This window comes from Falco cherrug, chromosome 12 (genome assembly GCF_023634085.1).
Source record: "Falco cherrug isolate bFalChe1 chromosome 12, bFalChe1.pri, whole genome shotgun sequence".
Classification (NCBI taxonomy): domain Eukaryota; kingdom Metazoa; phylum Chordata; class Aves; order Falconiformes; family Falconidae; genus Falco; species Falco cherrug.
In genome coordinates, this window is record NC_073708.1 from 997503 (window position 1) to 1025176 (window position 27674).

Sequence of the window (27674 nt, forward strand, 5' to 3'; positions counted from 1 at the left end):
CCAGCTTTCTTTTAATATCTAGAGTTTATAGATTGGCATACAGAGTTGTAACTGAAGGCAATTTGCAGAATTGTGCATGAAGCTTGTTTGGGCCACCTTAAATTTATTTATACTTTCTGAAAAGCCAGTCCTCCATAATTAATACTATGAGCTTTTTTTTGCTTTTTTTTTTTTTTTTTTTTTTGCGGGGGGGGGGGGTTTGGTTGTTGCGGGTTTTGTTGAGGTTTTTTTTTTGCCTTAAACTTCAATTTACTCTTTTGATTTTTTGATTAAATATAGATACTTCCTGTCTATTTTATATGGTGTTTTGGAGAATAGACTATTTCCAGGAATTTTTGTTTCCAAAAATGTAAGTATACATTTCTGATACCATTATTTCATCAATAATGATACCATGGACAATAATATAAGGACAGCAGAGGAACTTCAAGATACCACAAACTATGCAGTAGGCAAAAAAGGCTTTCAAATCCTGGCATATGATTTAAGGTAACAGCCCAATACAGTAATCAAATTGTAGGGATAGGGAAAGGCTGGTAACATGATCTTTAAAGTTGGTACTAATCACCGAGACCTAGGCATGCAGCCCATACTGAAACTGTTAGAAATTCTTTCCACTTTTATTGTGTTTCATGAGAAAACAACAAGAACAAAAAAAAAGCCACCATTGGAATGAACACTCTATGAAGAAATTTTTTACTTTATGATTTCAAAAGTGAAGCAAAGGTTTTCATTTATGTCATTCTATGGTCGCTGCCATTTATGCAGTGACCCTAACTGCCATTTCCCCCTCAGTCATTCCATTCTGATGAGAATCTGGTATTTCTGCTATGAAACATTATTTTTAATGTGTTTCCTCCAAACGGAGAGCCTACTGCCACTTATCTCCTACAAAAATTCTAAGCATTAAGAGTCTGTGTAATCAGTGCAGTAAACACAAGGAAATCTTCCAGCCGTTTGCCAATACTCAGACTTCCCTTTGCTCAGATTTTGAAGCCTGTCACTTTAAGGTTTCTGTGTGGAGGCTGTGATTTAGTAACATTACTGAAAGTCGTAGGCCTGAAAACATTTAACTGAGCTCTTGGTGATTTCATAGGAAGAAATACAGTCTCTCAGGCCTCTGAGTTTTCCCACATGGATATTAGTGCAAGGTAGAGAACACTAGCTATAGGAAGCATTCAGAGACTAGACATAAGCAGCAGTTTTCCCACTTTACGTCCCTGAAGCACTAGACATGAAACTTGACTCACTGAAGTAACATAGGTCCACTGCTTTTTCCCCACTTCTACCTGCAGTTGTTAGACAACATGAAAGATGTTGTGTAGTTCAGGAAAGGACTGGTCATCTCTGCATCCTTTCTAGACCAGGACACAGACAGGCTGTCCATAGACTCTGTGGTAGAGGTCCTGTTATGCCATAGCACCCGTAGTTCTTGCCTCTGGGAATACCTCTTTACTGCACCAATAATTTGCTCCTTCAGAGCTCAAGCAAACTGCTGGTAGACAAGGAACTAAAGCATCTTCATCCTCAAATGCTGGTAGGATTCAATATGCACAAATCATGTTCCTGCAGAGAACTCTGAAGGTTCCCCTTGCAAAATTATGTTTCAGGTCAGTTTTCTAAAATAAACATAGATTCTTTGACAAGGGACTATGTTAAGATGTTATTAAGATTTGTGAGCTGAATAACAGCATACATCGAGCCACAAGCATAAATATGTTTTCACACAAACCTTTGGTTTGTTGGTAACAAGCCTATCAGATACTGTCTGGGGACGGGGAATGTTCCCATAACCAAGGCATCCCTTTACATTTTTAATCTGCAAACTTCAAAACAGAAAAAATTTGTATAGAGGAAGTCAAAGTTACTGTAAACTGTCAGGTTTACGAACTTCTTACTGCTAGCGCCCCTCCCACCCTTTAATTCACATACCTATTGACACAACTTTCTATGTTGTAGAGCCTTGTTACTTCTTCAGTGTCATCATTGCTGTAATAACAAGTGTTTCACATACTGCAGAACTGCAAAAACAGAAACATGAGAGGATCAGAAGAAAAAACTGGTATCAAAGATATTACAATGAAAGAAGGTAATTTATACCAGAAAACTACAGGGAAATGATTGTGCTCTACCTGTAATGCTTCAAAGCAGTCCTCAGTGTAATAACATGTATTCCTGGGTTTTTTCTGGAGTATATAGGACACAGTATGCACATTATGAAAAATATATCAACCTGTTGCTCTTAGAATCCGTTTCCACAACATCCAAAAAAATTGACACTATAACAACACACTTACTTCACGTACACAGGTGAGTGTTTCCCATCCCACCTTGCTGTAGCTCACAAGGAGAAAGTCTTGTCTTTTCATCACCATTTCTATCCCTCTGGTTCCTAGGTGGGATTCCTAAAAACACAGCTGTATAAGCGAGTGAAAAGGCTGGCAATGCTACACGTGCAAGTGGGTGCAGCAGCCTGCCTGAAGGTTGTACTGAACATGAAGTTCTGGACAGCCCCGCTGAGAGGGAGCTGCTGGAACCTACAAAATGCAGGCACTGCTCTCCATACTATCACAGGTTATTTCATAAAGCCAGAGTCGTTTTTGTTCTGAACACAAGGAGGAGTCAAGTGGCCAGAAAGACGTAGAAAAAGAATACTTTCTGAGATACTCAGTACTTTGGCATAAGGTGTTCACCCCTACCTAGAAAAGGGGGAGAAGTGAAATGGACAGCTGAACTGCTGTAATATTCTGAATTCTAGGACATATATCTACAATCATGTCTGCTATTAAGAGGAGGATCTCAGGTGGCTTGGAAGGAAAAGATGCAGTAGGGCACACTGACAGAATAAAAGCTATTACTTGTCAGGCTTTTACTGAAGAATTTCAATGGATTTAATCTTATTTCAAGAAGGTTTTGAAAGCCAATATTGCGTAGCCTTTTATCAAGCGTTACCTTACCATAAGCATGAAGCTCCTTTTTCTAATATATCTTTTGAGGTTTTTCAGAGCAATGATTTTTCCTTTTGAGAGACTTCTATAATACCCTGTGTCATGCTCTGGGAGAGAAGGCTTAATCCATGCTGCTTCTGCTGTCACCATAGTGTCAAAAAAGAGTAATGTAAATATTTCATTATCCTCAGACAGAAATATAGAGGTTACTTTTGTGTATACATAGTAGTCCAATTCTAATTCATTCTCTAGAAAAAGAAAACTTTCTGGGCATTTATTTCAAAGATAAATTACGCAGCTGCTCAGAATAACCAAATTGATAATAATTTGTCTATATTGTCATTTTTAGCAGCTCCTGTCTGACCATGTATTTACTAGAGAAAACTTTTCATATTAACATTAACTGCATGTTAATGAAGTTCCATTTTATATTAAAAATATAAATAATGTAACAAAAACAGTCATCCACCTTGTTCTTGCGATGACTTCTGACAGCACAGACCAGTGGTTAGACACTCCCCTTTAAAATGGTGCAACACCAGAAGTCTCGTGGCTCTCTGCAGGGCCAGAAAATACTCGCTGTGGGTAGACAAGGAACTTCCAAAATGTTCCTAAAGTACAATACTTTGTTCCTCTTTGTCCTTTGCATCTCCCAGGCAGTTTGACCCCTACAACTTCTGTGCAATAACCACAGAAATACAGGGCAAATATCTCCACACAGGAGTTGTGAGGGACATGTAAGAGGAGCACTTCCATGGCGGCCCCTGCCCCAAGGTCCACTGCTAAAAGCACAATTCTTGTCAGAAATGCACCTTTTCAGCCTATTACACTTCCAAGTCAATGATACACATCCTCTTTAACCTATCTCTGGATCACTACTCCTGCCATTTTCCACCCCACACAAAGGAAAAATCCCAAAACAACACTGGGCCAAAAGCACAGCTTAGAGCGAAGTCTCACCCTTCCTCTGAAAAGGCACTGTGAGGGCCACAACACCTCGGCAGCTGGCTCCCACCAGCTTCGTCTCCCAGTCCCAACACCAATCCCTCCAATCGGGCCGATAACCCCAGGCCTTGCTCCCTCACCTCCCACCTTCCTCCCCACCGGCTTGGCCCGGCGGCTCCATGCCCAACTAGCAGGCAGCCCAGCAACAGGCCCGCGGGAGGCACAAGCAGCGCAAGGGGAAGGGGGGGTCTAAGCTGGCGCCAGTTGCTGCTGTGAGACTGGGCATCTCCCACACATAACCCAGAGCAGATCATCTACGTGTGGCCTCTGGATCCGGTGGCAGCGGCCTCCTTCAATGTCCAAGGCCTGGCCCCCACGCACAGCACTGCTTTTCTGTCAGCTGTAAGCGCGAGCTAGCTGTGACTCTCCAATTGCCATCCCCAGGTTTTCCTTCACAAGTTCTGCCATGATATTTGCATCTTAAAGAGTACTCCATACATAAAGTAACACTTTAAAAATTATAGTACTGGATTAGAAACGCTGACCAGTTGATGACGCATCAAGCCATTGCCCAAAATATTCACCAGAGGCAGCTTAGAGAAAATAACGTGATGCAATTTTTGCAGCGGCAGCCCTGAACATATAAGGAGAATCTCTCAGGAAGGCCTCAGATATATCTCCTTGCTGGATAAAGCATCAAAATTCCTCATGCTAGGAAAACGTGAAGTGTGTTGCGTGCAGACACGCTGGCATTTTTTACGCTCTGCATGCAGCAGCATAAATCAACCAGCTTTTAAAGAAGCCTGGCACAAAGTCAGGACACATTTAATGTGTTATAACTATGCCTGGCTTAGCTAAACTCTGAAATTACTTGCAAGTGAAGTGATCGAAAGAAAATCAAAACTAAAGGTGAATTTCGACCTTTTTCCCAAGCCTGTAAGTGGGACAAATGCTTTACATAAAACATACAGAGATGCTTATCAACAGAACTATTTTCTGCAAAGCAAAACTCGAAACCATATTAGTTTCTCATGGACTGGCTGGGGAAAAAAAAAAGAAAAAAAAAAAAGAAGGAAAAAAAAGAAAAAAGGGGAAAATAAGCATGTTTACTGCATGAAGGCTTGACAAAAGTCCTTCCCTCTCTAAGATGAGGAACTGCCTAATATGCAAGGCTTGCTAGTCTCACAGCCACAGAGAACAGAAATACCAGAGACATGATGTAAAGCAGTGAATAGGCTAAAATTCACATTCTGATTTCTTTTATGAAGGGAAGGTAATTTGTTTTAAAAATGATTTTTATTAAACCAAAAATCCTAGTAGGCATTGGAAAGTGAAGAAATAGAGATTTTAAATCTCAGTGCACTAACACAAAGTACACATGTACTAGCATAAGTAAGTACACTTACATGTATTTTCTTTTAGGAACACTAATTCGAAAGCAGGTCTTACAAAATAAGGAGAACCACACACCCCTCACCTTCATAATTGTACCAGGAAATTTTACAGGGCCTAGCTTAGCTAAGGCACATCTACTCTGGTCTTAGAGACAGATTGCCAGCATTTGTCATTTTTCCACCCCAGGTTTTGTGTCTTACCTTTCTAAATAACAACTTGCTTTATGTGGACTGGAAAAAAAAAATAAAAAAAAAAGCTTTAGTTTTCCTTCTTCCTATTGTAGTATTAATGTTTTCACTAGAAGAAAGGAAATTCTTCTTACCCCTTTTATTCACTTTCAGTTTAAGCTGGTCTTGCTCAGAGCTGGAATGAAATACAATGAGATGACTGAGTAGAGAATTAAGATTTTGCTAAAGGTCCGCAAATTGGTTATATGACCGTGAGCCATATACAAAGTCACAGCACGTAAGTACAGTACAGAGGACGACAGATTCAGCTCCTCAAGGCTGCAAAGTTGAACTGGTTTCTTTGTGGTATCTTTGTTGACCTTGGTAAATCTAATTTGAGACAGTACTGAAATTTTCTGATATACTAGACTTGGTTTTCTTCAAGTGAATGTTAAGCTGTGACACGGATGCGAGTTGTTGGTTCGCATATATATACAAAACGTACTTACACGACTCCCCACTTCCCCTCCTCGCCTGCCTGCACACATGCACTAGGGAGGCTGCAAACTTTTTGGGGGGAAGGCGGCAATGCTAAAAATTGAGAGGATGTAATAAAGGGAAGAGGCATGCTTTTTTGCAGTAGGGTGGGAAAGATGACTGCAAATAGGTGCACTGAGAAAAGAAAAAAAGAGGAAACATTATTTGAAATGAAACATTGCATGCTGGGTCTGGCTGGGACAGAGTTACTTACTTCATTGCAGCCCACACGTTGTGGGCTTGCGACTAAAATTGTGTTGGTAGCACACCGCTGTTTTAAGCGTTGCTGAAGGCAGTGCTTGCAGGGTGTCAATGCTTTCTCTGTTACTCACTTTGCCCCTACAGGGAGCCAGCTGGGGAGGGTAAGATGCTGGGAGGGGACATAGCCAGTTCAGCAGCCCAGACTGGCTGAAGGGATATTGCATGCGATGTAATGCCAGGCTCAGCAATAAAACTAGGGATTTGGTCTTTCCAAGGTAGCCACTATTTGGAGGCTGACTGGGCATTGACCTTGTGGGAGGTGGTGAGCAACTGCTTTTGTATTACTTCGCCTACTGCCCCCACCCCTTCCCTTCACTTTTTAAACTTTTTTATCTTGACCCACAACTTTTTTATCTTTTGCTCTTTTGATTCTCGCACTCATGCCACTGTGGGGGAGTGAGCAATCTGCTGGGTGGATGCTTACTTGCTGGCTGGGGTGAACACAGTAGACACTTAGAATAGGAAATAATCACAACCATACTGATCCTCAAATTATAAATTAACCTGAAAGTTTGAGAGACTATAGCACTTTTTTTTTTTGCACTTTTTAAAAATTATTTATCTGCATTATCACATCACATAGGTAGTGAAAAAATAAAAGGATAAATACTTTTTTCTTAATTTTCCTCCAAAGAGTTGAAGAGATTTTTAGAAAAAACAATTAAATACAAAGCTCGCGCTGGCATTCTCTCAATGCTAAACCAACTATAGCTGCAAACATAATTACTCATATTAAGACACAGGCCAAATTTAGGAAAAAAATGAGTTGGTTTACAGATAGGTGTTCAACATACGTTAGGCAGATGGCTATGCCAACTGAAGCTGGGGCTCTCTCAACAGACTTGGCCAGCAGTCAATAAGCTCACCCAGCCAGTATGGCAGCAACCAACCTCTGGTAATATCTTAATATTTATTCATCTTTGCTTACCTATTTGTTCCCATATTTTTCAGGCTTCTGGGTGAAATTCAGGCTGCTGATGTCAACTGTGCTGATGTCAACAGAGCAAGAATGTCACTGTCAGAAAATGTTGTAGTGAGAATCCTAGCTTACAGACATAATGACAACTTCAGTACAAAGTTCATTACTATTTTTCTTTTTAATATAAGCAAACATGGTTGTTGAATTCAGAGAGAAAAGACCATGACTTTGAGAAACTTTGATGGTTTTCACTGCATACATTTTAATTTATGCACAAAGACCTTTTGACATTAACTACTCTTTCTCAACACGATGTCTTAGTCCATTTGAAGGTGCTCATTTTCATAACAAAAGCAGTCCCCATCATGATGTAGAGGAAGTTATGCAGGTATGCACCCTGCTTTTCCTCACTTGGGCCTTTCCAGGGCAACAAAACAAAAGGCACACACTGACACACAAAAGCATCCACACCAGCTGCCCTGCCTGCCATGCTGCTGATATTTTAATGCTTTATCATTGAATCGATGCCACTGCTTTGAAGTTGTAGCCAGAACAAAGCGTACTACTTAGTAGTCACAGTAGCTCATTTGGAAAGAGTATTTTTGTAATAAAAAGAGTGATTAAAAAAAAATGTGTGTGCTTTGGGAAATACAGCCACAGAGACAATGCATGGGAGACCTTCAACTTCGACACATTTCAGTAGAAACTCTGCCTGCTGCCCTCCTACATAACAGGAGAGCCTGTGCACACTTAAACCACAATAAAAGGATGCCACAGCACTGCCTTTACTGCTCAGTGGCTGATGGACTGAGAAGTTGTTACATTCATGGTAGGTAAGGCTCAATCTGAGTAACAGCAAACAGATTTCTTTTCCAAATAAAATAATCTGAACTACCTGGGTTGAATTTACCCACTGGCCCTGACCTTCCATCTGCAAAGAGAAGACAGCAGCTGCACTGCCTCCATCTAAACTAGAAACGCCTGATTTAGAGTGCTTCTGCTGGTGAAGCTGTGGATGGAGCACAGGAAGCCCAGCAGGGTCTCTCATCCCTTGTATGACCCGTCATTCCTTTACTCCACAGCTTTGCTTCAGGTGAGCGAGAATGCCAGAACTGAGCCCATTTTTCCCTTTCTGTCAGTGGGGATAACCAGAAAGAGCTCAGGAAATTCTGGGGACCAAGATAGCAGGTTGAAATGCTGAGAAGGCAAGGGAGGAGTTTTTAAAAAAAAAAACACCAAATAAAAAACCCCAAAACCAAAAAACTTCTCTCTGCCCTCTATCGCTCTAGTAACACCAGTCCTCCCCCCACCCCCATCACCAGTCACCACATCGGTTTCTCTTTTCTAATTAAATGAGTCTGGAGCTGGCTTGGAAAGAAAGCTAGCAACTATGACACAGAGAAGTTTCTTATTAGCTTGTGTTATGAAGAAGGAGCCTGTTGGTGGCTTAACCTACTTTATTTTGATGAATTATCCATGAAGTGGGATACACAGAGGTGCCATGTCAACATAGCCTGAGATCATCACCATCATCATCATCAGACAAGCTCTGAAATTAGTTCTAAGAGGCAGTACTTTGTGTGGAGTCTAACAAAATGTGTATAAGCATTAGCCAGCCAAAATAAATAATCATCTTCTCCCCTGCAGAGGTGTACCAGTACCTGATGCTGTGAGGAATGCCAGCATGGCATGCCATGCCATCACACTGTATATGAACTAACTACAAGGAAAATATAAACTGAGGTATTTTTTGATTCAGTAAAACATTGAAATACATGACATCTGCAGCTCAAAAGAGCTGCTGAAGAATTATATCAATTTTTTAACAATGGAAGAGCTTTGTAATTTGTTCAAGGGTTGGGGTTTTTTCCATTAAAAATTCATCATATAGAAATATTTCTTGTGAAATATTAATTAAAATTTACAGACTGTAAATATCAATTCAGATAATTACTGAGGCACATGTAACATAATTACAGCATTGAGAACTGCTCTGAAAAATCAAAGGATCCTGACCCCTGATGCTTTCAGCCAAGTCCAGAAACTCTGAAACAGTTTAGTTTGCTAGCAGCTCCATAACGTTTCTTGTAGCAATGAGATTTGCTTGACAAGATCCTTTGCCTAGAATATACTTTTGATGTCTGAGACAAGCCTGACATTTCTGTTTCCTATTTAATTTTTAAGTAACTACTGCTTTAAAGTTCTGAGCCCAGGTTTCCTGCCCCAAGTAAACCAAATCTCTTTATTTTTCCACTTCTGCTTTTCTTTGCCAGTCAGATAATTTGGAGCCAAGCCCCAGTGGCACAACAGGCATCCTAACCCTACAGTTTCCATATTTTCTGTACAATTGATCATCACTTGCTCTTCTATGTCTGAATAAAATAAACTTCAAGGTTATGCATTACAATCATCTAAAAATAGCGCCATGTCTGCTCTCTTGCAGCTAGACCAGACCTCTGATTTCAGTGCTGGAGATGAGGAGGCATCTCACAGTTTCTGGATGAAAGAAGAAACTCATTGACTAATACTCTATAAGAAATTGGCATTTTCCTGAGAGAGTGCCTGGGTGGAATTTGACTCCATGACATCAACATCACTAATCAGAAAACAAACCCACTTTTCAAAGTCTCCATGTGACTGCCATTCAGAGCACAGCTGAAGACAGTAATAGGGCAAGAGGCATCTCCATCCATTTTCTCTCAAGCCTGCAGCTTTTGCGGGGGGGGGGCGGCGGAATGCCAAAAAAACCTCCACACAACTTCGTAACAACAGTACACATTTCCTCATAAGGATCAGGTAACGGCCTTGCAGCAAGCAAGTAGCATAGCACAGCTGTCCTAGGACGCCCCAGAAAAGAAAGGGCCCTACAGCAAGGACCATTAGCAGAGAGCAACAAATAATTTTTGCATACGTCTTTCATAATATATGTGCAGAAATTATATCTATATATACACATACATCTACCTAATTGAAGTCTGAAAAAGCCATTTACATCAGAAGGTGATCTCTGGTCCTGACATAGCTGCGTCAGAAGAACTTGCAATAAATACGCTTTACTCATGCTATGAAGTACTGAGAAAAAAAAATATTTTAATGATGCATCTTGACACATCTTCCTCCTGTGCAATGGCTGAGGTACATGTGACAGTGGGGATTTGTTGTTTTTTCAATAAAGATTCAAAATATAAACATACTGCTTATTCATGCATTAACTTACAAGATTATTTTCCTACCATAGGAAACAGGATGTGCATCTACAGCCATGCTTATGTGTTCGTAAGGACTTAAAAGTAAGACCTAGATCAGCAGTCATATGTTCCCAGAGTCTGGATCTTAGAGCTAATCCCACAGCTTCCCTCCACAGCACCCATCTACCTCATGGCATATTACAACACAGAGCACACCTCCACACCACATGCTTTTTTAAACTTTAGTCCCTGATGAATTCATTCCCAATGAAGATTTTTTTAACAAAGTGAAAAAACTCTAATGAATAATGTTAAGCAATAACACCAAACAGAAGCCTACAACCAGTTCACTGTGTTCAGCCAAAACTAGTTGTTGACCAAATCTGATCCTTCACACTCAGGGAAGTGATTTTTATTCCAAGAAACATATTTTTTCCCCCAGTTCTTCTGACAAGATTAACTATATTTTGCTTCAGCAATAAAAGCTTAAAAAAAAATCCTCATTTAACTACAAGCCACTTGGAGTAGTCTTCCCAATTGTTGATCAGGCACTTCAGATCTTCTGTGACCCTGAGGAGGGGACAACATTCCTTTCAACCTCACTACAGTGGTTTTGTGATTGCACTAGCAGGCCTTTTCGACCAGCAGCAATCCAGGCAGAGCCGGCTGGTTTGGTGCAATCTGGAAATCTGTTGTAACGACAGAACAAAAAGCACAAGGAAGAGCCTGCCGGCTGTATAAAGCTCCAGTCCCTGCAGAAGTTCACCCACCTCAGCAATCAGCATGACCAGCCAGTCTCAGGGAATCCAGCAGCTTTTGCAGGCAGAAAAACGTGCCAAGGACAAACTGGAGGAAGCAAAAAAAAGTAAGTAGCTGGACTGCTTTTATTGTAGCTTTCAACTGTAAGGTCTTCAGAATTACAGTGGCTCACAGAAAACCAACATTATTCCATCTGTATACATCACAGCTGTGCTGCTCCTGTTCTTTCTTCTCACTTGCATTACTGCTGTGCCTTGACTGCAACCAGGCATTTAACCAAACCTGAACATTCAGTTTGCTTAAAATTCTGTGTGCACGCACACATGCCTTATTACATTAAACAAGGTTTTCTTTGTTATATTCATCCTGTCAGCTACATTTATTCTTGCTTTATCTCAATGCCAATAATGTCATTACAGCCTTCCTTAGCTATTTAAACTAGAAGCCTACACACCAATGGCTGCCAGCTCTGGAGGACCAGGGTCCAAACTCTCTATTTCTCTTTATAGGTCTTGTATAAATTTTTCAGTGCTCCTGTTTACTTACAAAATCTAGTAACTTGCTTTCTAATCTCAGCTGGGCTTCAAAAAAGTTATATGAAAATAAAGGGAGAATTCAGCACAATGACAGTAATCAAAGTCATGGTATAATCACAAGCACTGTCAGTACTGTAGTAGGTCATTCATACAAGTCTTATTACATAGCACAAGTAATCACCAAGTGATTAATGTTCAATTTAAAATAAATGTCATTTACTGAATGCCTAAATGCCCAGCGTAAAGCATGTGTAGATATCCAATAATAATAATAATTTCAAGTATTTTTATTCTAGTCCTATATAAGCAAAAATTAATAATAACAAATATAGAAATGAAGGCATCTACTAGAATAATTTAAATCAAAGAAATAATTCTCCTGGTAGAGTCCTTCCTTTATCATTTTCTGCATTCATCTCCCAGTGATTTAATGCAAAATATGGTGACCTTATTCTCCTGAATGTAGGTACCAACTACATATGAGGCACTGACCTACATTAGCACTGAAACATTAATACTGTTTCATGGAGTTACCTTGATTCAGAAACCAGCAGCAGGAAACAATGTAGTCCAGCAGGACTCAAATGCATGAAAACAGTGTCATGTGGAGCAAGAGGCTGATAAAGGAATGTATTTTGTTTTCCAGAGAGATATAGGAGCTAAACAAAAATTGTTTGTGTAGTTTCTATATTCCTTCTACACAAAAATCAGCATTACTGTGTGTTCATTAATTATTAGCGTGACTTGTTAATTCATACAGCAGGAGACATAAAATAAGTAGAAAGCAAGTATCGCTTCCCTGAGGACCTGGCTGCTGCCTGTGCCCCACAGCCTTGCAGGAGCAACAGAGGAGGAGGAGGGGGGGGGGGGGGAAGGAAGAAGAAGAAAAAAAAAAAATCTCCCACCTTCATAAAAGAGAAGGCTCACAAAAAGATGGTGTCTGAGGGTTGCTGGTCCCAGCAAAAAAGCAAGGAATAATTAAGTGATTAAACCTTTATATAGCCAAACGAGGTGCTCTGAGTGGGATGGTTCTTCCCTTCTCAGGTAGGGCAGAGGAACCACACTGTTCCCCAAAGCGAGAATGTGTGTAACCTGGAAAGGCACAGCCCCCAGCGAGGAAGTGTGAACACAGGCTGCAGAATCAGGCCTTAAGCTATGACAGCTTGATGTTGATTACCCTTTAATTTGGGGGTTGGGTTTCTTTTTTTGCTTTGTTTTCATTTCATTTGGGTTTGGTTTTAAAACCAGAAAAATCATCTTTGCTTTTTCAAATACAGCCAGTTAAAAAGAGGTTTTGTAAATTAAGAAACTCCAAAAATGAAAAGTGTCATTATAACACAAAAGTAATGACTGAAGATTAACGTCTTGCAAAATCCAGACATAGCTACAGGTGTATTTAACTGTACTCTGCAAATAACACTCCCCTGTCATCGACTCAGCCTTAAACAGAGTGCTTGTGATAAGCACTGGGCTTCTTACAAGTAAACTATCTTCCAGACCCCTCTGAGTCAGAAACTTGAATTAAACCACTGCCTATGCTTACTTCAATACTAGTACACTGGTAGAAGTTATTTAGCAGCTACAGAAAAACATCCATGAAGAATTTGGTGATCAGTAAAAATACTCAATAAAAATATTTCATCAGTGATTTTCTTCTCTCTTTGAGGGCTAAACATTTTTTTGCCTTTATAAAAATTAAGGAAAATAAAAATTTCTCATACACTAAAATCGAGGGGGGGAGGAGGGGCAGGAGCAGAGAAGACAGAGCCAGACTCTTTTCAATGGCACCCACTGAAAGGGCAAGAGGCAACAGCACAAATTTAAGCATAAGAAAACAGCTCTATATCTGTGAGGGATGTCAAACCCAGGAACAGGCTGCCCAGAAAGACTGTGGAGTCTCCATCCTCAGAGATGTTAGAAACCCACTGGATATGGCCCCAGTCAAGCTGCCTTTGCCAAACCAGCTGTGCACAAGGGGTTGGAGCAGATCCCAGATCCCGGAGGCTCCTTCCAGCCCCGGTAGCTCTGTGTGATCCCATGAAAAACCTCAAGAATTTCTAAGAGATTTTATTCCTAGGTAGACCAGATCAAGGGCAAAAAGTTTAACTTACTAATGAAGTGGCAAATTCATCTACAGCCTAAAGACTTTGGTGGATCTTTTTGTTCGTGTTAAATACTGCCAGCAGTTTTTACGAGGGTGCAAATAGCAAAGCTCTTGTGAATTTTAGAGCTCATGAATCACACAAGCAAGGTCAGGTTTCTGATTTGGGTTTTCCTAAGGACTACTCCACCCTGGACTTTGTGCTAAAGGAAGCATTACAGCCAATCTAACAGAACAGTTATTCAGTAATCATTACAGAACAATCATTGGACAAAGACATAACCCCCCATGGCAGGGGGGTTAGAACTAGATGGTCTTTAAGGTCTCTTCCAACCCAAACCATTCTATGATTATTATATGCAGCATTACAAGAGGCTTGCAGCAAAGCTACAAAATAAAATAAAATTTCTGTTGCCCTTAGTATTTTTCGTAGCAATGTCACTATGCCACCTTAGATGCTTAACTATACCAGCATAACTTAAATACAGTGGGACAAGGACAAAAGGGTTTCTTCTAGTGCTGAATCTAGTTATGCCAAGTCAGAATTACTTCAACAGTCTCTTCCCCCCAGAGTGATTCTGCAGTTAGATCAGCATAAAGGATTGCATAGTCTGAGCATAAAAATTAAGATAAAACGAAATACATGAAATGCAACCAATATATCCAGTTCAATCGGTTTGCCAGACACACAATCTGGCAAACAAGGCAAGGACATGCTGCTTCACCCCAGAAAACGCCAGCCCAGATCCACCTGGTACCAGCTCAGATCGGCAGCTTCTGCTCAGGGCCTGGCGCTCTGCGGGCCTGGGCTGCCAGTGAAAGCAATCAACCTGCCCAGCAAGTACAAACGCAGTCCCGTCCCTGCTAACCTGCACCTATGACCTCCTTTGTTACCTCAAACAGACACTGCACGAGGGAGTCCCACTACTCTACACTTCAACATGAGAAGAACGAATGGTAGAATGTTCATGGGACACAACCAGGAGAAGTAATTTTCAAGGAAGTGCCAATAGCAAAACTACCCCTATGCAAACCCTTCGGTGTTTACAGTTGATACTCATAATCAGATCAAAATACAGCATGAACACACATAATATTGTATATAAACAGATAACAGGCCTAAGTTTTGCTGACATATGTGCAGCTGTTTGTAATGCAAAATCCACTTTGGATAACTGAAAAATTAAGATAATAAATGAAATTACAGTTATAGACACGAAACAAAGCAAAAATATAGTGCTAAAGCTCTGCTGTACATTGGCTGATATCATTTATATCTGAAAATTATTAATAGTTTGTTGGTAAATGCACACATATGCAAGGCTGAAACTATTAAATTGATTAAACAGAAACCAATAACAATCTGCAAAACTTTGGCCTTTTACCCACAGCACTGCTTTATCTATCAGTTTTGCTTGAAGCATAATTTGGATCCCCGAAATAACTGAGCATTGTCAGAGCCAAGACATCAATTCCTGAAAATCCTTCTGGGTAAAACAAGGGAAACAAATGTGTCATGGACACTGGGTTTAGCAAAATTTGTTTTCCTATAGATTTTTATATCTTGGCTTGAATTTCTAGTGCCTAATAAAATGAAAACTCAGCTGAAAGATTTTGGGAAGTCAGATTAAAAAAAAATCTTAATCAAAATAAGATATTGTAAACAAAATTATATACATGGCATTCTGTTGGATAATACCCAGGACATATTTTATCTACCGAAAAAGCTATATATACTGATCAGCTGCTTCTATTCTATTTTATTAAAAGTGCAAAATAGTTTTCACAAAATGAGCATCCCTAAATGCCATTTTGCAGACAGTTTAATGCTCTTGAAGACAACTGAAATGGTCCTATTTAAAGAAAATATTAATAATTTTTGGCAACTCCTTCCTATGACATGATTTCTATGAAGAAATTCAGCTAGAAGCCTCGATGATGTGTTTGAAAACAGAAAGCAAATTTTAGCATGGCAGTTTTGGGAAAGTAAGATACCATCGTGTTTAATCAAATTAGAATGCAACATTTTTGTTTCCTACATTTTCTTGCAAGATCTAAAAAACCCCAACAGCCTAAAAAATCTCACCAGTTCTTCTGGATCTAACCAGAGCTAGGTAGGTATTTCATTAGCATCACAGAATTACCTAGACAGAAGAATACAGCCTTTCCCCATACTAATTATGCCTCCCCATGTTAGGTAAGAAAATCTAATACAGGGCTAATACAGACACAAAGTTAGTTAAGATTTCACCAATTTAACATGATGCCTAGAAATGTATAGGCTGCCAGCTACAGTAATCATGGACAACAGTGGTCAAGGAAACCAGGCATAGCACAGCTGCGTTGCTGCTCCCCATCTTCAAGGACGGGAAGGAGGGACAAAGGAGCAGCAGCAAACCTGGACCACGTTGCATGCCCTTTGGGGCAAAAGCCTCTTCAAACTTGGAGCTTTCTGTACCTCACTTTTATGATCCTAGAGGAAATGTCACAGGGACAGGTTGGTTTGCCCATCACCCTGTATTTCTTGCCCTTTTTTTGCATAATCTTGGCTGAATTTCAATGCTTTTCCACCCTGCAGTGTGTAAGGTTTGATTTCAGCTCGGCCGTGCTCTGCAGAGAATCAGTGAGACTTTGAAAAGGCAATCCTGTATTGCACAACTAAGGTAGCAGACAAGTGGTTAATAACAGACTGACTAATTAATTTTGGTTTTTCTCTAGTGAAACAGCAGGTTAAGCTCTAGTTTCTGCTTAACTTAATCAGGTGCAGCATATGCACTACCACATATGTTGGCAGTTGCCGATTCTGTCCACAACGTTGTTGAACTAGCAGTAATTTACTTACAGCTTTTCCACTTAATTAAATAGGAAGCAGCAGGTTCCTGCTGTGCCAATCCTAAAGGCATCATGGAAAAATGAAATGGCAGTCACCCTACAGTGACACCCTATGTATTGTGCTTACTCCAGTGCACTGTCAAGAGCTGACATGTACATATATATATATACACGTTTTTGGTTCACTAGCTACATTGTCAGAGGCAAATGAACTGTTGTTTTACAGTAAATCTCTTTCCATTTTGTGCATTTTAAATGGATTTATCTATCTGGTAGCCAAATATGCAACATATTTACTACAGATGGCCCCCCAGATGGAATTCAAAATTAAAATCCCACTGATTTTGAAGTAATTTAATTTGCTATAGAGATCCAGTTCCTCAGCTGGTGAAATTGGCAGAGCTTCACCGTAGTCACTCCTCCCGATTTCCAGCTCCAGAGAATCACCCCCAGCTCTGCTCCTAGAGGAAAAAAAAACTCTATAAAAAGCTGATCAGCTCCAAATCTGGAGAGGAGAATAAGGGAAACTTCAAAATACAGGCCTAAACCTTGTTCCAAATTTTGTTGTCCAGACCAATGTCAGGATCTTACATAAATCTGTAAACTGGTCCCAAGACTTCATACGGTGAGTGGCAGAAGTTGAGAGAATCAGCCCTTATCAAACACACACAAACTCTAGGAAAAGTACATGCTAGGTTTTAAAGTGACTCGCTGCCCCTTTATGTACATACGCACAGTGTCTCGCTGGCGTAAGGACTCAGAAATATGATTAACTACACAAGAGAGCACTGCACTGACGAACTGAGAGGCAGTGAAGCTATCTGGTTCCTCACCAGTCTGCTCCTTCCTGCGAGAAAAGCCTTTATACAACCACACACCCCAGGTCCCACAATAAGCACACCCACAAAATCAAACAGTCCAGGGATCAAGACTTCAAAAGGAAGCCTACACACTTCAGGCCCCTCTCTGCTTCTACTCAGCCATCTGCAGATAATGACTTCAGAAGGAACTGTCAAATGGGCAGATACTATACTGCTGGATCAGGCATTTTACCCAGGCTTTTGTTCAATCTCAGATGTATCAAAATCAACAGTCTTCCTCCCAGGATTCAGCTTCCTCATGGTGCCACGCTCAGTGGAAGCAGATTGCTATATGTCACACCCGATAAGGCTTCAGAAGCCCAGCACAGGCGTAATCAATTCAACGTAGCAGCCTGGAGAAAATAAATCAGAAATACTAATGCTCGCCTTTCTAGCCCAGTTGGAGAATGCTCCTTAGGACTTCAGGAAAAGTAGTTTTCAACTGTTGTGCTTGAACTGAAAGATTTAAAAACCAAAAAAATATCATAGAATGGTTTGGGTGGGAAGGGACCTTAAAGATCATCTAGTTCCAACCCCTCTGCTGTGGGCAGGGACACCTCCCACTAGACCAGGCTCAAAGCCCCATCCAACCTGGCCCTGAACACTTCCAGGGATGGGGGACCCACTACTCTGGGCAACCTATTCCAGTGTCTCACCATCCTCATAGTGAATAATTTCTTCCTAATATCTTATCTAAATCTCCCCTCTTGCAGTTTAAAGCCATTCCCCCTTGTCCTATCACTACACACCCTTGCAAAAAGTCCCTCTGCAGCTTTCTCGCAGGCCCCCTTTAAGTACTGGAAGGCTGCTACAAGGTCTTCCCAGAGCCTTCTCCAGACTGAACAACCCAAAATCTCTCAGTCTGCCTCTGTAGCAGAGGTGCTCCAGCACTCTGACCATCTTTGTGGCTCTCCTCTGGACACACTCCAACAGGTCCGTATCTCTATTATGTTGGGAGCCCCAGAGCTGGATGCAGTACTCCAGGTGGGGTCTCACAAGAACAGAATAGAGGGGAAGAATCACCTCCCTTGACCTACTGGCCATACTTCTTTGATGCAGCCCAGGGTTTGCTTGGCTTTCTGGGCTGCAAGCATACACTTGTGGGTCATGTTGAGCTTCTTGTTCACCAGCATCCCCAAGTGTTTCTCCTCAGGGCTGCTTTCAATCCATTGTCTGCCCAGCCTGTATTCATGCTTAGGATTGCCCTGACCCATGTGCAGGACCTTGCACTTGACCTTGCTGAACTTCATGAGGTTCACACAGGCCCGTCTGTCAAGGTCCCTCTGGATGGCATCCCTTTCCTCCAGCATGCCAACCACACCACATAGTTTCATGTCATCGGAAAACTCGCTGAGGGTGCACTCAATTCCACCATCCTTGCTACCAACAAAAATGTTAAATAGTGCCATCGCAATACTGACCCCTGAGGAACACCACTCGACACTCGTCTTCACTTGGACACCAAGCTATCGACCACACCTCTTTGAGTGCAACCATCCAGCCCATTACTTATCCACTGAGTGGTATACCCATCAAATCCATGTTTTTCCGGTTTAGAGACAAGGATGTTATGCAGGACAGTGTCGAATGCTTTGCAGAAGTCTAGGTAGATGATGTCTGTCACTCTTCCATTATCCACCAACACCATTGTAGAAGGCCACCACATTTGTCAGGCATGATTTTCCCTTAGTGAAGCCATGTTGGCTGTCACCAATCACCTCCTTATTTTCCATGTGCCTTAGGATAGTTTCCAGGAAGATCTGCTCCATGATCTTGCCAGGCACCAAGGTGAGACTGACCAGCCTGTAGTTCCCCAGAACCTCCTTTTTTCCCTTTTTAAAAATGGGGGTTATATTTCCCTTTTTCCAGTCTGTGGGTACTTCCTGGACTGCCACGACTTCTGAAATACGATGAATAGTGGCTTAGCCACTCCACACACCAGTTCCCTCTGGACCTACAGATGCATCTCATCAGGTCCCATGGACCTGTGCACCTTCAGATTCCTTTGATGTTCATGAACCTGATCTCTTACAGCAGGTGGTTCTTCATTCTCCCAGTCCCTGCCTTTGCCTTCTGTAACTTGCACAGTGTGGCTAGAGTACTTACTGGTGAAGACCAAGGCAAAAAATTCATTGGGTACCTCAGCCTTCTCCATATCCTCGGTAACCAGGTCTCCCACTTCCTTCCAGAGAAGGCCCACATCTTCTTTCTACCACTAACATACCTGTAGAAGCTTTTCTTGTTGCCCCTGATGTCCCTGGACAGATCTAATTCTATCACGGCTTTAGCTTTCCTAATCTGATCCCTGGCTGCTCAGACAATTTCTCTGTGTTCCCCCAGGCTCCCTGTTCTGGCTTCCACCTTCTGCAGGTTTCCTTCCTGTGTTCGAGTTTGTCCAGGAGCTCCTTGTTCATCCATGCAGGCCTCCAGGCACTTTTGCCTGTCTTCCTCTTTGTTGGGATGCATCAATCCTGAGCTTGGGGGAGGTGAGCCTCAAATGTTAACCGCCTTTCTTGGGCCTTTCTTCCTTTCAGGTCTTTATCCCATGGTACTCTACCAAGCAGACCCCTGAAGAGGCCAGAGTCTGCTCTCCTGAAGTCCAGGGTAGTGAGCTTGCTGTGCACCCTGATCGCTGCCCCAAGGATCTTGAACTCCACCATTTCATGGTCACTGCAGCCAAGGCTGCCCTTGAGCTTCGCATTCCCCACCAGCCCCTCCTTGCTGGTGAGCACAAGGTCCAGCACAGCACTTCTCACTGGCTCCTCTATCACTTGGAGAAGGAAGTTATCATCAACACATTCCAGGAACCTCCTGGATTGCTTAGCTTATGCCCTTACAAAAGTATTCATATTGTTCAATAATGTTAAGTACGTGGTTATGATAAGTAAATAAATAGATGTTTCGCACATCAGATCAAGACACCTTTTTCAGTTGCCTAGTCTCCATTCTCTTGTTCTTGTGATATCCTAATTTAAGCAACTAAGCAATAGCTTTTCTCCCATTAAGAAAAGGGAGTATTATCTCCTCCAACTCCTAAAATTCTAGCTGTACAGCAGGAAAGAGACCCCAAAAAATCAGCATCAACCCAGGTGTCTCAAATATATCAACTTTCAATGCAAGAGGTCTACAGCCCCATCAGTTAGAAAAAGATTTTTACCTCATACCTCACCAACTAGCATAGCAGTGTCCTGCGGAGATCCATGCAGCTCTACCGACTTGATACAAAACAAGTAGACTGAGATACATCGCCATGGGGTGGTTATGACACGTTCAACACCTGCTTCATGTAAAAATTTAAGCATCACCTTCTCATCAAACCTTTTACTCCATCCCTACTAGACCCAGGAACTACCTTATGCCCAGTCCTGCAATGACACAGATGGGCTTGATTTAACAAACCCTCAGCATTTTACTTGAGACAAAAGTAACGATTCATAGTGAACACAATTATGTAAACAAACTTTTTCAGGAGAAAGGCTCTGGTTTCCACTACAGTCTAAAATGCCACCTTACATATCACCCTCCTGTTTAAAAAGAAAAGAAAAATAAATGTTTTCTATATTTTCTATGCATTACTAGAGAATACCAGTGACCTCCTTTTTCTCTTAATCACTCACCTCTGCATTTAGCAAATGTTGAGGGGGGTGGGGGAGTGGGGGGTGTGAGAAAAGGACAAAGCCTGAAGTTGCAACTCAGTTTGGTAGTGGTTAAGACTTATTTTGTAGTACTTTGGAAATATGCCAGGTCTAAGCAGAATCCAGTTGGTGTGGGATGAAGGGATGCTGGCAACCCATCAGTACAGCAAATCTTACAGAATAACGTCTTTTCCCATCAGTGACAACTAAAATCTGTTATCTGGCTGCTACTATTGCTGAAAAAGGAAAGATAGTTATTTATTTAAACACTAAGCTGTAATTAAAAAAAATGGCATTTGTGTTATGAGATAATGTGTAGTTGCAAAGACTTCTGTTAGCAAACCAACAAGCTTTTCATTTGATGTGTGCTTTCACACAGGGAGCTGGTCTCAGAAGGTAGATACTTGTGTGACTGGCTTTCAATCCAAAAGTACCCTACATAAATCATGTCAGCTCTTCTGACCGTTCTTGTGCAAACCGAGAGGCTGTTGACTTTTCTCAAAGCTTTGTCTGTTTTATTATGCCACATGAAATACTTCTGATTGTGGCAAGGCTGAGAGATTCCTTGCCACAACAGATTCTCAGTAACCAATTAATAGCATGCTAAACTTTGAAAATCTTCACTAAGTGGTATTAAGAATTGATTGTGCACAAGTAATCCTTTAGATATAAACCATTGACCAAGTCTGAGACTATGTCTGGATGCAGCCGCACCTAATCTCCCCTCTGAGAAGGAGTTCAGGGCACAAAGGGTCCTTTCTGAACCTCAGCACACAACAGGAGGGTCTCCCTGACAGATGTGTCTGACCCTGTCCTCTGTGCAGTAAATAATCCCATGTACCTTGCCATCAAATCTTGTTAAACAATGGTCATATTTACTATCAAGCTTTGTTAAATTGCTGTTTCATACCAATAAACATATTGCTGCTTCTCTCTTATGAGTGGAGTCCGTCACTCCATCTGTGAATCTGACGTAGAGAGATTCATCTTTTGGGATACAGTGACGAGTGTGAAGTAAATCCCTGTGTCTTCCCCCATCAGGAAAGGGGAAAAGGCTGAAGCAGGCCAAAGAAGAAGCCATAGCCGAGATAGACCACTACCGGTTACAGAGAGAGAAGGAATTTCGGAACAAGCAAACAAATGTAAGTAAGAAACACTCTTTTATAATGTCAGTCTGCTCAATGGTAAAACAAATTGCTTCAAACAGTGTCACCTGGAGACTTCTGCAAACAAACACGATCATACCAATTAAACACAGAACTATCACCTATGATGTGTGTATGTTTCATTTTGACTTCTTCACAAGTTTTGAATGCATTTGTAGAAGGTATTGTGGACTTTCAGCACCAAAATTGTCCAGCTTCTGTACTTGGTTCATGCTTGTCCTTTGAAGATGTATCTCCCTTAAGGCAAAATACCTTTGGGTCCTCTTTCTTTAACTCCAGACAGACCTCACTCCTGTCTTGAAACTGGAGGTTTCAGTAAGATGGATGTTTCCGTAAAAGCAAAGATTTAAAATCTTTCTTTCTGTTTCTGTCCCATCTTAGCTGACTTTTTTGACTGCACATAAGACTACATCTTTGATGAACTGAAATCACCAAAACTTTGGAGTTTTTCACTACATTTTCATAGTAAAAGCGGCCTGGCTGATATTTTCGTATCTGAATTAAAGTGCATTTTATACACTTATGTCATCTTGCAGTTCTCTTTACTATATTCATGAAGGTTCATAAACAGTTCTCTTTTTACTTGGTGATCTTCCTCTTACACTCTTGTTCTTGTTTTTTTCCCTTGCTTGTTTTGTGCAAAGGCAAGGAAACTACATGTGCAAAAGCCATTACCAAAAAAGCCAAAGAGGTCAAATAAAAACTGCTTTACAAACCTGTCATTTCAGTCACACTTCACATGAAACATTTCCCAGCAGAGATCAAGCCTTAGGAACAGATATACACCCAAAGTCTCTTAACATACACTGCCAGCCCCCAGACACACTGTCACACAGCCAGGCCAGGTGTAATTGTCTCACATGCACAATTTCAGACATTTACTAAAATAAAGCAAAAAACACCTCTAAAATTTGTTCATCTTTTCATTCAAGCCAGACTTCTGGTTGTAGATCTTAAATAGCAGAAGAGAAAAGATGTTGCTTTTGTGTGAACTCAATTTTTTTGTCACAAACAAAATTAAAGCTGAATGGAAATGCCACTCTTTGCCAACTGAACATTTCACACAAGCACGACAGAGCACATATTGCTCCTCGAATGGCAGCATGTTGTACAAGGTCATTGCAGTCCTCCTTCACATTCTCTGACCCCATTATGCGGAGTATTTATCTACCCAGAGAAATGCCATCTTTACTAACCTGTGCCTGGAAGGCAGGCAGGAGTTCCAGCTAAACCAGTGCAGAGGGAAGCCTGATGCCCAGTTCAGTTTATTGGCTCAGGTATTTGGACAGAAGTATTTTTAATTCTTTGTCACAGTCTCATTTAATGTGATTCCTCCTCTTTGTGTTGCTGTATGCAAACTGGGATAAATTTTCTCATACTATGAGATGTTCCATATCAGTTCAGAATGAGCAACAGCAGCAATAGAAAATAACAATTAATTTGAGGTTAGAGTGACAATATGCAAGATTATTTTTTTTCAGACTATACAAAATTTAAGCACAGATCTCAAACCAATTTTGTTGCTGCTTATGGTGTTTATATGCAGGGTCTGAGATCACTGAACTGTGGAGATACACAGCCTAGTTCCGAATTTTGTGGCTTCCAAGTCAATGTAACTTTTTAGCAACTTTGGAATGACCCTAGCATAAAACCAGTATGGGAAAATACGGGACAGATCTTCAAAGTCAGCAGAAGCCACAGACTAAGCAGAGCATTGTCTTCATTCCGACAATAAAAAGGTCTTCAAATTCAGAAGCAGAAAAAGGGGGAGGGGGGGACACACACGGACTACACAGAAGAGTAAGAATCAAGTATCTCAAGTTACACTATTAGCATGAACTGAGAAAGCAGGTTCCCAGTCTGCAGAGGCTCTTCTTAAAATTATGATACTTTTCTTGAGGTTTTTCAAAAGTATTTAGTAGCTGGATAATATGCAACCATCTGGGATCTCTAGAAATGTATTTTCCCCAGTGGAAAAAAACAGCTTCATAAATCTGGTCTAAGCTGTACAATCTTTCCCACATCCACATGAGACCCTTACAACTTGTCTAAAAGCTACAATAAAATGCCAGCTAAAAATAGTTACCACAGAAAACTATAATCTTTTCCCAATATTTACAATGACATCTACATCCTGTATTTCTTCCAAATAGAAAAGTGTTTTACATCTGGATTATGGAAAAACTTCCTACTATGTTGCCAGGTACTGATAAACAGAATTGCAAAGGTGATTTCTGCAAAAGGTCTTAAATCAGTTGCTTTTCCTTCTTTTAAGAACTCAGTTGGGCTGAAATCTCATGGAAAATAAAGCAAACGACTGCCTCCTTGTTTCTGGTCATGTCTAGGTATCCCATTAACATCACAGGTTCATTTCAGCTGCTAGTCTACCCCAGATAACCATGGCAGGAACAAGAAGAGTATGTTACTTATTCCTTTCTTACTCTGTCAGCATGCAGAAATGTCTTCTGCTCTCCCCCATGGAATTTTTTAGCTGGAAACCAATTTCTCTGCTGGTATCTGAAGGACTTTTCCATAAGGGAAGAATTCACGGGATGTTGGGGCAGTGGGGGAGGAGGGAGCAAAGTCACAGGATTTGGAACGCATGCATCTGTTTATAACATAACCTTGCTAAAATGCTCAGCGAGTCCAGAGTTAATTAAATTCTAAGCGAATGTCCTGATATTAAGTGTGCCAGAAGCTGTCTGGTATTTCGCCAGATAAGAAAATGTAACATTAAAAGACCTTGTCTGAGGCCTATTGAGGGTTATACATCACTAACTGCTGAAGACATTTCAAGTACTCTGAAACTGTAATTATGCATTGTCAGGAAGCCTTTCCCATGTTTTGCTCCTTAGCCACGCTCACATTCATTCTCAGTGAGGCCAAACGAAGCACACTGGTGATAGAACTTAGTTGACTAGTCATTAAAATAGAAAACAAATTAAAATGAGCGATATAAAAGACAAAATGTGCACAATGTAGTTCCCACAGTGAGCTGGGAAACTTTCATTACATGGGGAGGTTCCCATTGCTAATGAGCAGATGCAAGAGTTCCCTTTAATCCTGTTTTCACATGTACAGTTCAACCTAGATCATATCCTTAATATTAGGATGAAGTGGCATGTTTGCATTACGTTTATGCTAGATGATGAAGAAAAGCACAGTAAACATAGTCATACGTAACCCTTTATTTTGCTCAGAGGACTTCTGCTTTTCAGGTAATGGGCTCCCAAGGTAACCTCTCCACTAAAATAGAAGAGCAAACAACAGAAACCATCCGAAACCTCTCTAGCAGCTACCACAAGAACATGGAGAGCATGATGAAAAAGCTTTTGAGCACAATATGTGACATCAGCCCTGAAGTTCACCCAAACTTCAGACACGCGGTTTAAGATCCATTGATGTGCTGAGGAAGGATGTTTGTAAGAAGTAGCCCTTTAATGATAAGCATAAATATTTCCTCATTTATTGTTTCTGTATGTGTGAGAAGAACACTAAAGCGAAAATCACAGAGTTCCACACAGGCTTTTGATGTGACAAGAATTATACAGGATTTCACAAGCATTTGTTGAAATACTGTTTCCTGTTGGTAGCAAAGCCCCTGTCATTCAGATGAGGGCAAGCCAGCAACAGCAGAATAAATGATTATTTGACACCAGCAGCTTTTCAGTGGGAATCTTGACTCCTTTTCTCTTATAAAATGTTCTGTACTAAGATGTGGTGTTGCATAAAGTCTGTTTACCCCAATCTTCATTGTACTTCAAGGCACGTGAAACAAGAGTATCACAAAAACTTAAATTATTTCTGTTTTTCTTGTGACACATGGAGCGGTCAGGTCATGGAACATATAGGAACTCCGTAGCTTTTGGTCAAAAACAATAGGTCAACATATTTTTGATTCTTTTATGCTAATTTAAAGCAAAATATAGCTGACGTGTACAGAATTACATTCAAAAGCCAACTCAAAGTATTGTCCTGTTGTTTAACCACACCACAAACTTTGTATAGCTTTGTTACGTCTGAAAAGCAAGAACAGGAGTAACCATTATCTACAAAACTGCTTTGGTTCAAGGCATGGACTAACATGTCCATCGTTATCTACACAGTTACACTGAAAGCACAGGAATCCATGGGCTCAAACTCTACACCAGTTAAGCCAAATGGTACCTTAACCCACAGGTTGTTCACAGAAATCATGTCAGTTAGAGCTCACTTTGTTTACCCTGAGTGACCTTGAGTAATACTTCCCTCTGAAACGGCACAGATTTCCCTTAGAATAAATTCTACTGAAGTCTGGAAAATAGAATATGATCTGGTGCTTTCAGGGCGAGGCTCATTAAATCTGATGGGAGGCACTGATGAAATGGGGGGCCCGGCACACACCTGCATCATGAACCCACTTTAATGCTTTGTCTCCACCACTTTAATGCTTTGTCTCCACTACAAAATTACACTGAATTAGAAAAGAAGCTTGAAAAATTGCAATGACTAGCAAACAATAGTCATGATTTTCGGTCCGTGTAGACACAGACAAATGATTTCAATTTCACAGCAGCTAGTCATAGGCAATCTCCTGTTCCAGCAATGTTTATACAGCTGATATGCTGTCATGTGTAAAATGACCGTAAAGCTGTAGTCACCTTAATGTCAGCAAACATGACTCCTCAAGGCTGTGCCTGGATGCTACATAATCTCCAGACCCCGATTGTCACAGTCTCCTGTGCCTGCTTATATTCTCTGGGGACACAAGGATGCTGAGGAACTGGAAAGAGACTAGAAATCCTACTGACATCAGCTGAAAGGCTCATTTATTTGGGAGCACTTCGAATCAAGTTGTGATAGGCTTTGATTTACCGAGGGGATGAAGGAACTCCCGTCCCAGGCTATGCACCCCAGCCAGCGCAGGCACCCTCCCACGTGGCCCAGGGCCGTCAGGATCGCCTCGCTGCCTGGGCGCACGCACCTTCAGTTTGGGTCACGGCTGTGGTCCCACCGTGGTGCTCAACTGTGAAGCACATCTTTTCTGTGAACTTAAACAGTCACCAAGCTGGACACTAATCTCTCACAAGGACTCGCTGCAGTGTTCATGACTGCTCCCCTTGCCCTTCTGAGCCACCACAGCACCCTTTCCACCAGTTATCACTTCTAAATGCACTGAAGTGTCGCAGGTTCAGTTGCAGAACTAACCCAGTGAGGTTTCCACGGCCAGCTGTATGGGGTAACCACACACACCCCTGTACAGCAAGAGCAGAACTGCCACAGCCTGGTGGGTAGCAAACTGGAAAAGCTGAGCAACTGCTCAGGAAGCCAGCAACCCACATTACGTAAACTAAAGCTTGGCCTTCCTGCATTGCCCTGCTTCTTCTTATGGCATTCCCCCTTTCCTTCATTCTTGCCAAAATCTGTCTTCTGTCATCAACCTCTT

General features: G+C 41.2%; 1 protein-coding gene and 1 long non-coding RNA gene across 3 annotated transcripts in view; one reads left to right on the top strand and one right to left on the bottom strand.

Moving 5' to 3' along the window:
- Positions 1 to 290: 290 nt before the first annotated feature.
- LOC114016087 (uncharacterized) overlaps positions 291 to 27674 on the bottom strand; it is a 38798-nt gene continuing 11414 nt past the window's right edge. The window contains exons 4-6 of one of the 2 annotated variants that reach the window (XR_008734824.1): positions 7182 to 7268; positions 5611 to 5651; positions 291 to 2021 (exon numbers count right to left, since the gene is read on the bottom strand). This is a non-coding gene — a long non-coding RNA (uncharacterized LOC114016087). Of the gene's footprint in view, positions 2022 to 4719; positions 5519 to 5610; positions 5652 to 7181; positions 7269 to 27674 lie in introns of those variants that run through there. The other variant, XR_008734825.1, reaches the window with a different exon arrangement.
- On the top strand, positions 9912 to 25924 carry ATP6V1G3 (ATPase H+ transporting V1 subunit G3). The gene is made up of 3 exons (XM_005440085.3): positions 9912 to 11225; positions 22125 to 22225; positions 25468 to 25924. The coding sequence occupies exons 1-3, from the start codon at positions 11144 to 11146 to the stop codon at positions 25639 to 25641; spliced, it is 357 nt and encodes a 118-aa protein (XP_005440142.1). The 5' UTR covers positions 9912 to 11143; the 3' UTR covers positions 25642 to 25924.

Excerpts from the sequence above, each read along its gene's own strand:
- ATP6V1G3 (XM_005440085.3), top strand. The coding sequence starts at position 11,144 with ATGACCAGCCAGTCTCAGGGAATCCAGCAGCTTTTGCAGGCAGAAAAA. Across the intron at positions 11,226-22,124 it reads ACTGGAGGAAGCAAAAAAAA|GAAAGGGGAAAAGGCTGAAG; the intron begins GTAAGTAGCTGG and ends TTCCCCCATCAG. Across the intron at positions 22,226-25,467 it reads TTCGGAACAAGCAAACAAAT|GTAATGGGCTCCCAAGGTAA; the intron begins GTAAGTAAGAAA and ends TCTGCTTTTCAG.